This window comes from Tiliqua scincoides, chromosome 3, assembly GCF_035046505.1.
Source record: "Tiliqua scincoides isolate rTilSci1 chromosome 3, rTilSci1.hap2, whole genome shotgun sequence".
Classification (NCBI taxonomy): Eukaryota; Metazoa; Chordata; class Lepidosauria; order Squamata; family Scincidae; genus Tiliqua; species Tiliqua scincoides.
In genome coordinates, this window is record NC_089823.1 from 131761470 (window position 1) to 131777150 (window position 15681).

Consider the following 15681-nt stretch of genomic DNA (forward strand, 5'->3'; position numbering starts at 1 on the left):
CTAGATGTTCTTGGGCATCTGACAGCCTGGTAGCTCTGTCTTGGGTGGAATGGGGTAGATAACATTGCTGCTGTTCAAAGAGTTCATATTGACATTGTTCTCTTGCATGAGTGCCATCTCCAATCCACCTTCTTCCTTGATGACCCACTGAGGGTTCTGATAGACCAGACCCTCTTGGCTGAATTCCTGCAGGCAAGGAAAAGGAAAAAAAAATGACCGGCTCATTCAGAAGCGTACTAAAGAAAAGATGACTGGATGTGCAAGGAAGCTGATTTTCCCTTTTGTTCCGCCACCAAATATACGTAGGGGAAGGAGTTGGATTCAAACCCCACCCCATGTCTCTTCTAAAGAGGTGACTGCTAGCCATGATTAGGACAGCCAGGTACTGGAAGATATGTGTATGCAACTGTGTGGGGGGTAGCATATCCCTGGGTTACAGCTCATGCTTTTTTGTCCATATTTGAACTCATTTATGCTATTTAGCCACTCAGAAATTTCTGCAGATTAGCTATGAGAAAAAATATTTTCATGCAGTTGAATGTCTGCAGGTAGTGTGGATCTAGATAGAGAGACCTGGGGTGCCCTAGATATAAGATATAAATCTAGGGTAGACAGGTCACAGCAACCTAGACCTAGGATACCTACTTTGCTCATGTTGTCAAGAAGCTTGCTCATGGAGTCTTTTTTCTTCAGCTTGCTTCTCTCCAGGCCCTCCAGCTTAATCACCACAGCTTCAGTCTTGGACATGATGCTGCCAATGGAACGCTCCAATTGCAGGACCCGCTGCAAGAGGCTGTGGAACAAAGTAAGAACCTTTTGAAACCCTCCTTCAAGGGATTTGCCATTAGAGAAGGAAGTTCCAAAGCACTCTAGTCTGAACTTTCTGCCATTTTAGTTGCTTCATTGAAAAGTGGATGTCCAAATATAATTGGACCAAATATCGTTACCATCAGGGGGTCAGTTAGGCTTTTCTCCCAAGCCCTTCTCTCCTTGTGCACTCTCAGTATTGACAATATTGCCATCCACCCTGCTGAACAGGAGTGATGCCTGGGCTTAATCTTCAGCTGCTTCCTATATTCAACCAGTTGTCAAGTCTTCCTCTACAACCCTGCAAACATTTTTCTTGTCCACTCCCTTGACAAAGCTCTTGTTTAAATGCGGCAATCTCTTATCTTGATTACTGCAATCTTCTTTTTGGTCTTCTGGTCTTGATTGCCTCACCTTTGCCCCCTCACTTGTATCCAGAATTCCGGTGCCCAAATAATTCAGTTGTCTCACTACTCTAACCATGGGATGCCCCTCCTTAAACCCTGGCACTGGTATCCTGTCTGCTCCCAGACCCAGCACAAGTTCCATGTCTTTACCTTTAAGTTCCTCAATGACCTTGCCTCCTCCCTCATCTCTCTATTCTTATAGCTAAATACGTTCTTGATCATGAATCCCACCAATCTACCTGCCCCCTGCCAATCCACCACTGCTTCACTAGTCTGTTTCAGAAGGCCAGCCCTGCGCCTTTGAGTTCAAAGACTGACAGCCCAATCCTACATAACTCCCTGCATGGCGACGCAGCTGTGCCGATGGGGCACATGCCATGGGAGGAGGAGGCAATCCATTGCCAAGTGTACTGTAGAATAGTGCAAATGAAGCACCTCAGGAGGAAAACAAAGTCCTGAATCTTCAAACTCGTAATACACACATTTGGAATCTTTCCTCAGATGTCAAGTTAGACTTGTTTGCTTGATTGTTCTTTGCATCTGTAATGGCAAGAGTGTCTTCCAGACTGCTGTCTCTGAAGGATTTCCCCAAGTTCTCAATTTCTGCATTCAGAGCAACCTGGGAAATGAAAGGTGGTCAGATCTCAGGCACAGTGGTCAAGGCATTTTGAAGCTCCGCAGTACGACATCCTTCATTTGGAGCCTGAACTTTTGAGTCTAGTCAGGTCCTTTGTAAATTATCCCATCGTCTTGTGACTTTTTGTGCCCCAATACAGCCTCCTCCACCTTGCTACTTCCACTACTGCACCAGCCAGCTGTTACTTAAATGCCCTGGTTCTTCCTGATCCAGCTGTGTCTTTCAGAGGATTTCCGTTTTAGATCCCAGCAGACTGCTACTCATTCAATTACATCTCACCCACAGCCTGGAGCCACTGCACACATTGTCCTTGTCTATGTTTTCTACTCTTTCAGACTCACAGTTCCACAGTATTAGAAACACTAGACACAAGGCAAACATGTGAAAGTGCTCCCCCCACACAGTAAAGGACTGCCTGGCCTTGCAATATAGGCTCAACGTATCAACTTTTTGGAGCATGCCCAGTGCTTATGAAATAGATCCATCCCCCTTTGTCCTTACTCTCTTCTCCTCCAAGTCGTTCCTCATTCTCTTCTGTTCTTCTTCATCAAGAATCTGGTTACCATCTTTATCAAACTTTGCAAAGGCTGCTGTGATCTCATGCTCAGCATGCCCAAGCCTACGGAAGGAGAGAGAGAAAGAGACGAAGAGGAACTAAGGCTTCAACATTCAACATTTAGATTCCTAATGAAAAGGTTTTGCAAAGCTGTTCAAGAATCCCTTTTGTATGGAGTGTCATGAATATGTACATGTTAGGCCTTGGTTAGAATGTGGAGCCTGAACCAAACTAAGTCAGTAACGGAGAAGTGGCTAGCAGTTCCTAGCTGCAAGAATGTGAGTAAACAAACAAAAAGATTGTTGTCTCTCCTTTGCTGGCCAGAAAGGACAGACAACAAGAATTACAACCCATTGGAATGTTTAACACCTCAGTAGACTGAGGAGCACCTGATCAATGCAGCTATGGATCTCCAGTTGGGAGGAGTAAGAACTAGGCGGGCTAGCAACCAGACCCACTCCGAGGAGCTTCTGTCCTCAAAAGTTTCTGATTGGACAGTCTAAATAAGTATGAAGTTACTTCAGTATGATTAGCATAAGAAGTATAGTAATGAGTGCCCCAAGGGGTGTGTCCGGTGCTTCTTGAGCAAAGTTTTTGGGTGCAACATCCTGCACGCTGGAGCTCCGTTGTCCACCATGGGCATCTGGCCTCACATGTAGCCTGGAGCTAAAAGATCTACAAAAGAAGCTGACCCAGGTGAGAGATAGGGATTAATAAAGATAGCCAGCTAGCTTTATTATTTTATTGCTGATATGTTTCCTAGATGTTTCTGCCTCTAGCATTTGCTGCCTTACTGTAACTTTATGTAACCTGATGTACTTAATAAACTAAAATCTCTTTTACCAAGTTGTTTCATTGTCTGTTGGGGACAAAGGTTCAGAATCCTGCCTAGCCGTTCAGCAAGCTACCAAGTGCTCATTGAGGTCTAGTAACTTGAGGACTGAAGCTTGAGGAGAAAGCGCTCAGTGCCTGCAAGGGATGGAGTTAAGCCTAGAGGGTCTCAGTGTCCCTGGACTGAGGCACTGGCACATACAGGGTGGTGGCAGTACTACTGAACAGGGGGGCCTTGAGGGCTTTAGGGTTTGAGAACCAAGAACTCTGAGCACCCCAAAACCCCCTAAGTTTACGACATGAAGTTACTCCTATAATCAACAAGTATTTCATGGCTGATCCCAGACTGGAAAATGGGCTCTGAAGCTGTGGAACTTACTCTCTCAAGCTGTTCTTAAAATCCTCAAATTCTAGTTCCTTGGTCCCTGTCTGCAAAGCTTTCTGCACATCAGAGATCCGATCTTTTTTCAGCTTCAGCCTCATTAATGTCCTGTTGTAGCCCTGCGGTCAGAGAAGCAAGCAAAAGTTAAGCCTTGGCTATTGCAAGCAAAGAGAAAAAGAATGACAACAGCATTCACCAGCTGGAAAACGGTGACATTAAAATTCGCTTCGGAAACACAACCCTTCATAGGCCATGGAAGTAAATTCAAAAGTTTCCTCTGCGTGGCTTCCAGTTTTGTGTGCCTGCAGGGATTGAACTCAGATGCTTCAAACAAGCTGTGAATGTGAGCTGCTGGTTGAAAGTGGTGGTGTCATAAATCATCCCCACCCCTTCAGACAAACCAAGTCACTTGTGGCATATGGTAGGAACAAAGCAATTGTTTGAATTCACTGCTTGATTTATTCCCTCCCTTTGTGGGGTAGAGGAATGTCCTCTTGACAGTTATGGATGTTCTTACCAACCTACCAGCTTCTCCTCTCTAAATTCCCTGTTGGTTTCCCTCACATATTAGACCCCAATAGGAACTGCAACATACAGTCTGATATATGTCCAGTTGAAATATAAGACAGACATTTTATGTCCTTGCTTCTTTCTTCCTGCTCCAGACTTATTGAGCTTAATCCATTTTCCTCTATTGGGTGTACCTTTCATTGATATCCATACAAAAAGTTCTACTTTCCTTCTCCCAGTTAAAGATCACCTTTCATGAGGATTGTAACAAACATACACGTAATGGATGAACCTTCTAAAACTTAGCACAAAATACTGGAAATGTATTTTTAAATGAATGAATAAACCTGTTTTAGGATGTCTGAGAGTTGCAGTTCATTCTTCTGGTTGGAAAGCTCCTCTTTGACTTCAGAATAGGTGTCATTGATTATAGCCAGGAACATGTTCTATAGAAAGAAAAACAAATAAATGTGTCATTGATGTGACCTGAACATGTATAAGCTTAAGCAAATGAGAGGGAAGAAGTGCCCTTTGGTTATATTATTTCCTTTGTCAGAAACCAGAACTGTCTCACTTGTTTCTTGACAGCAAGAAATGACTAGATCATAACAATACAGTACCAGAAGAATTCTGCTGGGTTAGATTCAAGACCCACGTCATTCAGTGATCTGTTTCCAAGGGTGGAGTCAGACAGATGGCTCTGAGAGCTCTTAAGTAGGGCATGAAAGCAACAGTCCTCTGTTGTTTGTCCCCACTTCCAAGACCTTGGGACCTCCTCAGAAGAGAATAGGGAACTCATCCTTGAACATGCTGCAGCCATAAAGAGTCAGTGCCCCCTGGTGGAAACTTCAAGACAGCTTGGCTGGAAGTCTAGGCCAGCGTTTCTCAACATTTATCCCCTGCCTTACCACCTATTGGAATGGTTCACCTATTGGAAGTACTACTGGAAGTAATTGGTAAAGACATCATCACCAATTTTCTGAGGTGAGAGGCCAGATGCACTGTGACAGACATCAGAAAGAGGCTCAGGGTGGACAGGAGGGCTTTTCAGAGCACATGAACAGCATGCTTTGGAGCTCTGTCCACTGAGCCAAGCCTCCTACCGATGTTTGTTGCATCACGTCACTGGTCTTGCTGCCAGGCAGAAGATGTCTGGGAGTCCCATAAGTACCACCAGAAGCCACCTCAAGTACCACTGGTGGTACCTGTACCACTGGTTGAGAAACACTGGTCTAGGCTTCTCTCCTACTGATGTACTCTATAATTCAAACTGCCTTATCTTTATGAGATCTCAGGTGAAGCTAGTTCAAAAGAACATCAGCTATCTCTGCAAATGATAGGCATTTATTCTTTAAAACAACTTACCAAAAGCACAAAGAAGACAAAGAAGACATAGGTGACAAAATATATAGGCCCTAATATCCTGTTAGCATTGTCAATGGCGTTGTAGTCAAAGTCCCCGAGGATGATTCGAAACTGGGTGAATCTAGACAGAAGAATGGGGTGGTGGTCAGCAATAAATAGTTGCATGGCCTACAAAACAGCACAAACATTACAAGTGATGGCTAAGAAGAGCAATTGCGAACTGCAGCAAAATGTTGCAATGCTCTGATGTATCCCCCAACTCTTAATGGGGGTGCTCCAGTTCAGGGTTCCTTCAGCCAACCCGGAATAGGCCTGTATAGCTGAATAGTACTATTTAACTCAGGTGTACAGAAATCTATACCGTGTGTGTGTGTGTGTGTGTGTGTGTGTGTGTGTGTGTGTGTGTGTGTGGTCCCTGTTTCACTTCCCATGGTCTCAGGTAAATGCTATTCACCAATCCAAATCACACTGTGCCACAATCAGAAAGCAAGTATGCTGTGCCACACATTTGTTTGGCAACCTTCAGTCTTGAAAGACTATGGTATAAGCCTACAGCACCTGGTATTCCCAGGTGGTCTCCCATCCAAGTACTAACCAGGCCTGACCCTTCTTAGCTTCCGAGATCAGATGACATTGGGCATGTGCAGGTGTGGCTATGGTACGGGGTCAGCCCAAGACCTCCTGACACCGGAGGCAGCATGCCAAGTGCTTCCTCCCTTACCTGATGATATGCCAGCCTCTGCTTCTCCCACTCTGCAATGTTCTAACTCAGTGCCCCTCCCCTCCACATTTCCTCTTCCCCTCTGTCTCCCTCTTCCTTTTCCAATCCAAATAGTAGAAGGAAGAGGCACAGTAAAGGCATCTGGGAAGACAGAGATGTGTGCCCCCCACCAATCTGCTGCCTAAGGTGACTACTTTGTCTCATGAATGGGCTGGCCCTGAATGGATGTGTCATGTTGCACTTAAGTGGCCTGTACATAACATGTGACCAAGACCTTAGAGCAGGGTTGTCCAAACTTTTCAGCAGGAGGGCCACAACATCTCTCTGACACTGTGTCAGGGGCCGGGGGAAAAAAAGAATTAATTTACATTTCAAATTTGAATAAATTTACATAAATGAATATATTAGAGGTGGAACTTATATGAATGAATGAAAATCTTGCAATAGCTCAAGGCCTATGAAAGGCCTTGCACAAAGGCCAGCCTTTCCTTTGCTGCCACTGCTGCATCACAGACATGAAACAGCAAGCAGAGGAGGGAGCCCTCTTCCCACAGCTCAAGTGAGAGGTTAAACAGTTGGCCATCACACTGAGAGCAGTTGCATCAGACCAGCATGGGTTCCAGAAAGTCTCCAGAGGGCCAGAGGCTCATTGGAGACTGGGGGCTCCCCATGGGTCGGATTGGGAGTCCTCAAGGGCCACAAGTGGCCCCAGGGCTGGGGTTTGAGCACCCCTGCCTTAGAGTAGTAGCAGTAGTAGTAGCAGTAGTAGTAATCATGGGAGAGAAGAATACACTCACATGCATTTAACAAAGGTGCTGAAATTTTCCACCTGGGTCCCAAAAAGAAGGTAACCCAACTGTGCATAAGCAAAGAAGACAATGAAGAACATGATGGCAAATCCAAGGATGTCCTTGGCACAGCGGGCCAGGGTAGAGGAGAGCTGGGTCATGGTTTTGTTAAAGCTGATGTATTTGAATATCTGGAGGGGGAGAAAAGATAACTGCAAATCAAGGGCCTCCTACTAATAGCTACTATCACATGGCCAAGTGTAATCTCTTGCAGGTTGAACTGAATGATGAGACCAAAGGGTGGCAGTTATACCAGGTATTCCAACTAACAAATACTTACCTTGGGGGACAAATGTCTCCCATCATTTTATGTGGCTGATAATTTGAGAGGCCTGTGGGGACTGCATAATCTTGTCTGGTAGTCTCCTGAATGGAAGAGAATCTGATTCTTCTCATTCGTTGTTTTCTTGAGGTGCATTCTGCACAGCTGCCTCGTTATAACCCTAAGGCTTAGCTTTCATGCAGCCCATCCGAATATTCAAAGCTCTCTGCGTCCATTTTCTTTTTGCAATCCTTCCAACCCCCCTCAGGACCAGTGCCTAAGGTGGGGCACCACATGTGGCCCCCATTATCTGGTGGCGTGCCCTCAGGCATGAAGAGTCACCACCACCATGTAGTCCTCCTCCTCCTGTGCCGCCACCACTGATCTCGCTGACACTCCTGCCCTCTTTGAATCAGAAAAGGAACAGGAGAACAAACTGGAGGTGGGAGGTGCTTACCACTCTCCTTTCCTCACTTCCTTTTCTGCTTTGCTCCCCTCTTCCTTTTCAAATTCAGGAAGATTAGAAGTGGTGGCAGTGTGGAGTCTCCAGCCAACTTGTCATCCTCAGGGCCTGCCATTGATGGGCCACCCCTAACAGCCCTGTATGGTAAGTGAATGTTGTTTTGAAGGGGAGCATATTCGTGGATTCACTTATCTGCGGATGCAGAAGGGTCCCTCTATGACCCACCCACACCCTCTGGAGTCAAAGGGAACTGTGCTCCCCTCGATTCCGGAGGGTCTTCTGAGCCTGGCAGAGGACGCATGCATCCGCCCATGGCCTCTGCCAAGCTCAGAATGACTGAAAATAGTGGTAAAAAAATGCCACTTCTGGTTTCTTCATGTAAACTGGAATGTTTAGAGAGGTCCAGGGAAGCCCCAGAGGGGCTTATAAGGCATTAAAAACTCACTTCCAGTTTTCACTGAGAAATCGGAAGTAACTTTTTTTGCTATTTCCTGTAATTCTGAGCCTAGCAGAGGCTGTGGAGAGACACATGTGGCCTCTGCCGGGCTCAGAAGACCCTCCAGAGGTGAGGTGTCCCCGTATCCATGGATTCACATATCTGCAGGGGGCTCCAGAATGGAACCCCCCATGGATATGGGAGCACACCTATATATCCATATCACAGATGGAAAGGGGAGCTGTGGCTGAGAGAAAGGAGTTTGCCTATGGCCACCTACTGAATATGTGGCAGAGGAAAGATTCAATCTAGGGTCTTTCCGATATGTGTAGCAACAACGCTACACAAGCCCTCTACTGGAAAGCATGAATTGTTGCTTTCATGCTTTCAAGCAAGCAAGCCCTGTTCAAGCAAGCCCTTTCAAGCAAGCCCTGTTGTTGTGTAGCAACAACGCTACACAAGCCCTCTACTGGAAAGCATGAATGATCACTCTCCTTCTTAACTGCCCATGTGTCTATTCTCATTCTCCCTTAGCGTTTCCTTCTACATCATTCTCCCATATCTCCTCTGTTCTTTCCCTCTTTACCATCCTTTATTCACATTTGATGCCTTTTCACCTTTCTCTTCTCTGTTCCCTCAGTGGGAGAAAAGTTCTTAGGTCAGAACTAGTGACCAAAACCATTGGCAATTTGAAAAGCAGAGAAGTACCTCAAGGAACCCAGCAAGATACCTTGATCCAGGCAAAGAATAAGTTCACGGCATTCATGTTGTTGTACTGGGTCTGCCAAAAAGCCAGGAACTCAAAGTCTGCGTAGATGCCTGGGTTTCTCAGCAACTGCCCCATCAACCTGTTTACTTCTATGGTGCGAAAGATGTGGAATGCAATGGCTACAATAGAAAGCTGAAAAAAGATTTGAGATTCAGTCGGAAGTCAGCAGAGAGCAGGGCTAAATGTTTCTGAAGGCCTTGTGAGAATGGACCTCCCCCTTTTGAGAGAAAAGCGATGGCGGCAATTGCCCTTGGCATTCTATGGGTGGGGGGGGGGCACATCAAAACTGACAAACACTGATATGTTTCAAAGTTTGAAATTATCAAATTGGTTTCCTTTCAAGGTAGTAACACCTATCAGTAAAAATGCAACCTCAGTACTAGGAGTTTTGTCCTGTTCTCCATTTATTGTTCTATTCACTTCACACAGCTTTGAAAAACAGATTGTACTTCATGGTTGGTGCATCATCAATTAGAACTGGTGGAACCAACTTTTTCTTAGCATGGGAAAAGCCACTAGTGGTTTTAAAAAACGTTGACTAAAAACTCCATTCAGATGCTTCACCCAGCCAAATGTGCAAGGATCTAGCTTTCAAATGGTGGCCTTCATAACCGACAGCATCCTGTCCACATCTTCAGAGGACCTCAGATCAAAGGGATCCAAGTCATTCTGGTTAACGGGTGCTTCAGATGCTGTCAGTATAGATCACATTTACTACATTGTTCAGGCTGGAGTGACTTTGTCATCATAGAATCAAGCAAAAATCTCACAGTGAGCTACTGATGGTTCACATTCCAGGAATTTCAGTCTGGAATTCAGTAAACCCCATCTTATCCTGAAGTCCTAAGCTGGATGAGAGTCAGATGATGCAATAACAGCAAAGAAAAATTTCTTCATAACTGTCACTGCCACTTGTAAATTGTCACTGCCATCTGTAAATGATGATAAAGTGTGCTCAGATTCAGGTGAATGTTTGTTCTTAATAACAGAAACAATTTAAAACTTGTTTCCTTGCTTTGGACTTTTGTGGTAAGTCAGAATTTGAATCTAAGCAAGCAAAACCATAAAGGGCGCAATCCTAACCAACCTTCCAGCACTGACCTAGCCGCAATGCAGCCCCAAGGTAAGGTAACAAACATGTCCTCACCTTGAGGAGCCCTCCTTGATTACCTCCCAAATGCAGGAAGCAGTGCATGCTGCATTGCCACAGATTTATTTTGCAACCAACCATTGGCAACAAATAAATGAATTACCAATAGATGTTCTCAGGCCTGGTTTCACGGCATTTGCCACTCCACCTCATTTGCCACAGTGACGTGTGCCATTTGCTACCCTCCTAATACTAATTGGAAGTAATCTCACCAGTATGACAACTATGTCCAAGATATTCCAGATGCTTGTGAAGTACCGGAACCTATGAATGTGCAATTCCAAGATCTCTTCTACAATGTAATAGAAGATGAAGACGCAGAAGACTATCTCGCAGGCAACAATGAAGAAATCCCAAGTGCTGACATACCGGAGGAGCTTCACTGTTCGGATCTGCCATGAGGGGATGGCTCCACCAGTGGCTGGGAATTCTACCACCAACCTAGGAAGCAGGGAAGAGGACATGTGAACAAAGCCTGATACTACCCACTCCTTAACATGCATCAAAGTGGAATGGCAATCAATAGACGTATCACAAAATACATGATCGGAAGATGAATGTGACTATTCTGCAAATCGGTTTTGTAGCCATCCTGGGTGCAAACATTGACACGGAGTAAAAGATTCTGCCATTCAGAGCCTGCTACCCTTTCAAAGTTTATATTGAAACGCTTTCACCAGTTCCAAAATAAGTTTTTGGAAACAGGTTCCATGATGGTTTCAGGAAACAGGAATAAAGGAGGGAGAAGAGCCAGAATTGCCAATTGAGATGTCACCTACCTGAGCACACAAAAGAGATTGATGTTGGCATTATACACGGAGAAGTCAATAAAAACCACACGAGTTCCCCGATCCAGCCACAAATTCTCTTTCAAAACCTGAAGAGCTTTAGCACTTTCCTCCCGGGTCATTTTGAGATCCAGGTAATACCCTCCTCCGCTGTAACTTGTCAGTCTGCCCCAGTGAGAGGAGCCATCAAGCTCTTCCTCTGTGTGATACTGCCACCTGCACAAGGAAATCATTCCAGAGAGAGACAAAGTGCTAATCAATGGATGGGGAGAAAATGCAACCTAGTTCAGGCTCAAAAACCTATGTGTGCACTGCATGCAGATTAAAGACAATTTTTATCTAAAAGCCTCTTTAGATACACAGAAGTAGTTGCATGGTTCTTGTGGATTAATGTCCTTTAGGAGAAGTACATTTTGAAATACTTTATGTTACTCCCATTCTGGACTGGTTGGCAACCTTCAGTCTTGAAAGACTATGGTATAAGCCTACAGCACCCGGTATTCCCAGGCGGTCTCCCATCCAAGTACTAACCAGGCCTGACCCTGCTTAGCTTCCAAGATCAGACGAGATTGGGCATGTGCAGGGTAACAGTTGCTGTCTCCTTCACTACTTATTCTGGTGTCGTGAACACTGCCCCCAAACAATGCTAGAAACTGAGATATAGGAAGTGGAGCATTGGGAATCCTAAATAGTTAAATTGGGGCTGTCAATTGATTATTTATTTATTTATTTATTTATTTATTTATTTATTTGAGGGGAAAAAAATTTATGTCCCACCTTTCCCATGCTGAAGCAAACTGATTATATTCAAATATATATGCATATTATTAAAACCTCAAGATAAGTCCTGCCTTTTTGAAATACTGAAAGAAGTGGAAAATAACGACCATTATTATTATTTCCTTTCTCATTCATTTTAACAATCATAACTCAAACCACAATAACCTCAAAAATAAACAAAGGTGTCCTGTACTTGCTTCCCCAATGCTGAAAGGCAGTCACTGGAGGATTAATTTTTAGTAAATCTACCAATCACATCTATTAAAACTTGCAAGTACAACTTAAATTGTGTTAGAAAACGGTAGATCTGTTTTCACATGAGACTAGATTTTTCCAGTCTTCAAATATACAAGAAAAATATAAAACCTACATATGTCAGAAGGCCTAGTTGCAATACAAACAATTCTTAGCCACTTATACTTCTTTGTGAGCAATAAACGGATCATTAAGAAAATATTGTGAATGAAATTCAAAGCTTGACATGTGAAAAATCTCCCATGAAGCATCTGCTGTATCCCTCCTTTGCTTAATAGTTTACAAAGGACCCAGCTCTGGAATGATCTATCATCATGTATGAATGACCTCAAGAGGGCCCACCCCCATGCTGAAATTCTTTTGCAGGGCGATTTAAATGCCAGGGTGGGAAATTCAGCAGATATCTTTCGCAGAGCCTGGGATGTGGTTGATGACAGCTCCCTCCCCCCCATTTGCGCATTAAGCAGGCGGTCCAAAGATGCATACTATAATGCTAATGGTATGGCCCTTGCTAAGTTTTCCATCAGCTCTAACATGATCTGGCTCAATGGTCTAAGAGAGTTCCCCAACGCTGATGAATTTACTTTTGTATCCTCTCGTGGTGCCAGCGTTGTGGATTACATTTTAGTTTCCACTAAAATGAAACATCATGTGAAAGATTTTGCCATTGGGGACCTAACCCTTAGTGACCATCTACCTTTAATCTTGGTCCTTGACCTCCATTCTGGGAGTGTTCCATCACAAGCTGAGATGGATACAAATCCAGAGGGTAGGTATAAAATTGTGGCTAATAGCGCCCTTTCCCCTAATTTCCATCGTCTAAGTACGGAACCAGCAAGCAGAGATTTTTTATCAGCCATTCTACAGGATCCGGATCCCCTTGTTCAAATCAAATCCTTTGAAGGTTTTATTGGTCACGTTTTTAAGGTTTTGAGTACGAAGCCTAAGTTGGTTGAATCCTGTGGTGCATTTGACAAAAAGGATTGGTTTGACAGTGAATGTAGGAATCTTAAGGTGTGTATTAGGGCTTCTTATTTAGATTTTAGAAAATACAATGACTCCAAGTGTTTGGTTAAATACTCTATCCTTAAAAAACAACTAAGTGTTTTATTGACAGAGAAAAAGAAAAGGTTTGTTTTAACTCAGTGGAACAAGCTGCATCAAGCAATTCAACAAAAAAATAATAAACAATTTTGGGCAGTTGTAGCAGGTTCGTGTAGATCAGAAACATACGACCCTGCTATTATTCCATCATCTACATGGGTTCAACACTTCACAGACATTTTTTACGATAAGAGCAAATCCCCAGACGCCTACCCTGACTTTACCTCTGTGGATCTGTCTATCTGGCCTCCTGTGACCCCTGAGGAAATTAAAGAACTAATTATGCAATTGAAGCCAGGGAAGGCTGCAGGTCCAGATGAAATACCACCTGAGCTTTTAAAAGGCGATCCGGAATGGTGGGCCCAGTTACTTGCCCACGTCTTTACAGTGATTGACAGTTCTGGCCTATTGCCCAATGTCTGGCTTACAGCGACAGTTATTCCTATCCATAAAAAGGGTGACCCTACCACACCAGGAAATTTTCGGCCCGTTAGTTTGCTTTCTGTAATAGGTAAGATTTATGCTAAATATCTATGCAATAAACTTACTCTCTGGGTTACTTCGCAAGGCATCTTAGGCCCCGAGCAATCTGGCTTCTGTCGGGGCAAATCAACTTTGGACAATTGTTTGATCCTATCTCATTTGGCCCATAAGCAGGTTAGGATATGCAAGGCTCGCCTTTATGTAGCCTTCCTTGATCTGAAAGGTGCCTTCGATTCTGTGGATAGGGAGCTTCTTTGGTCCAAGTTGGAAAACATGGGGATTGATAAAAGATTGTTGCTACTGATTAGGTCCCTCCATCTAAATACTTCATGCAGGGTTAGACGCTCCTGGAGTGGGAATCTAACTCATTCCATCGCTACCAACAAAGGGGTCAAACAGGGCTGTGTCTTGGCCCCCATGCTTTTCAATCTGTTTCTAAACGACCTTGCCCCATCCCTGAAGGAAATAGATAGCCATTGCCCGAAGCTTGGTGCAAGCCAAGTGCCGCTACTTCTGTATGCGGATGATGCAGTACTGATATCCCGTACTAGGATTGGCCTAAAACGTCTGCTGAATCGCACTGAAGAGTATCTTCTGTCCAACAAATTGCAAATCAACTATGCTAAATCTAAGATAATGATATTTGCCAATAGATGGAAGGCTTTTAAGTGGTCTTGTAATGGCAATAAAATGGAGCAGGTTAAGCATTTCAAGTACCTGGGAATCAACTTCCATTACAGGCTCACTTGGGCTTTTCATCGTAAGGCAGTGCAGAACGCATCCAAACTGGCGTCCTCAGCTATTTCCCGTTTCTTTTTTACCTGCGGCAATGGTTATGTTCCAGCTGCTCTGGAGGCATTTAAGGGAAAGATTCTTTCCCTGGTCCTTTATGGCTCTCCCATCTGGTATAAGGCTATTACCCAACCATTAGAACGCATTCAAGCCTCCTTTCTGCGGAAGATTTTGGGTTTACCCAGGTGCGTTCCCTACTCGGTTCTGTGTCTTGAGGTGGGGTTAATTCGGCTAAAGACGACTGCTTGGCTTAGATTATTGAAATTTTGGTTTAGGACTTTATTTAACCCTACCCCCTCTGGTCTAATGCTCCAATTATTGTCGGATTCAGTCCTGCCATTAGAGATCACTGATCTTCTAACCAAGCTCAAGTCAATAGGGCTGGACACTGCAGAGCTAGGCATGATTGGGTGTGATGCTGCTTACAGAATCGTCAAAGAAAGAATTCTTGACATCGAACAACAAGAGCTGTTTAGTGCCGCCAGAACCACATGCTCTCCACTCTATCTCCATGTTCCAATCAGTTTTGGGAAACTGGCCTCCTTCTTTTATCACTTGGAGTGCCCACAGGCTCGGAGAGCATTCACACTTGCAAGATGTAATGCTCTTCCATCAGCCGTGTTATCGGGCAGGTTCAGTGGTATTCCCTACTCGGAGAGGAAATGCAAGTGTGGTAGGGATTGTATTGAGACCATAACACATACCCTTTTCTACTGCCCACTTCATGATGTCTCACGCAAGAAATATCTAGGCCCTTTGCTAACTAGGATGCAGGGCTGGGAGGACTCAATCATGCTTCAGTCTCTCCTTTCCACATCTGACTCTGAGACCCTTGATAGGGTCGCTGCCTTTTTATCTGGGGTAATTGCCAGGCAGAGCTCTGGAACTCTGGACAGTATGTGAGGAAAAGACTGATGTCTATGTTGTGGTGTCTTTGTATATTTTTGTTTTGTTTTGTTCTTTCTCTGTATTTTATGCCAATAAAGGTCTACTGAACTGAACTGAACATCTGCTGTGACTGTTCAGCAGCTTCCACTTCCTCAGTGGTAGATGCAGGCATTGTCCAATTAAAGAAGCACAACTATTTCTCATGAGCACTTAGTGAAGGAATGGGATAGTTCCAAATCCAATTTTTGACAATATGGACACAATTTAACTCATTTCCAGACTCCTTGTTAAGCTGCAATGCACGGTGACTGATAGCCAATTTTTAATCACTGTGTGGAATTGCAGACTGGCATAATATAAACAGAGACCTGCAGTGGGTCAACTTCCTTGTGGTACAATCGCAGATGTGCAGACCAGCAAATCAAATGCTGTCTTAGGGCCCAATCC

The 15681-nt window shown here is 44.2% G+C and overlaps 1 protein-coding gene and 1 pseudogene across 1 annotated transcript in view; both read right to left on the reverse strand.

Moving 5' to 3' along the window:
• PKD2L1 (polycystin 2 like 1, transient receptor potential cation channel) overlaps window positions 1–15681 on the reverse strand; it is a 31194-nt gene continuing 15513 nt past the window's right edge. The window contains exons 5-15 of the mRNA XM_066621378.1: window positions 10924–11148; window positions 10357–10585; window positions 8956–9126; window positions 7014–7195; window positions 5496–5616; window positions 4478–4576; window positions 3618–3739; window positions 2353–2470; window positions 1697–1833; window positions 633–793; window positions 1–131 (exon numbers count right to left, since the gene is read on the reverse strand). Coding sequence (XP_066477475.1) covers window positions 1–131; window positions 633–793; window positions 1697–1833; window positions 2353–2470; window positions 3618–3739; window positions 4478–4576; window positions 5496–5616; window positions 7014–7195; window positions 8956–9126; window positions 10357–10585; window positions 10924–11148 — 1696 coding nt within the window. The remainder of the gene's footprint in view (window positions 132–632; window positions 794–1696; window positions 1834–2352; window positions 2471–3617; window positions 3740–4477; window positions 4577–5495; window positions 5617–7013; window positions 7196–8955; window positions 9127–10356; window positions 10586–10923; window positions 11149–15681) is intronic.
• On the reverse strand, window positions 11415–11531 carry LOC136646848 (5S ribosomal RNA; annotated as a pseudogene).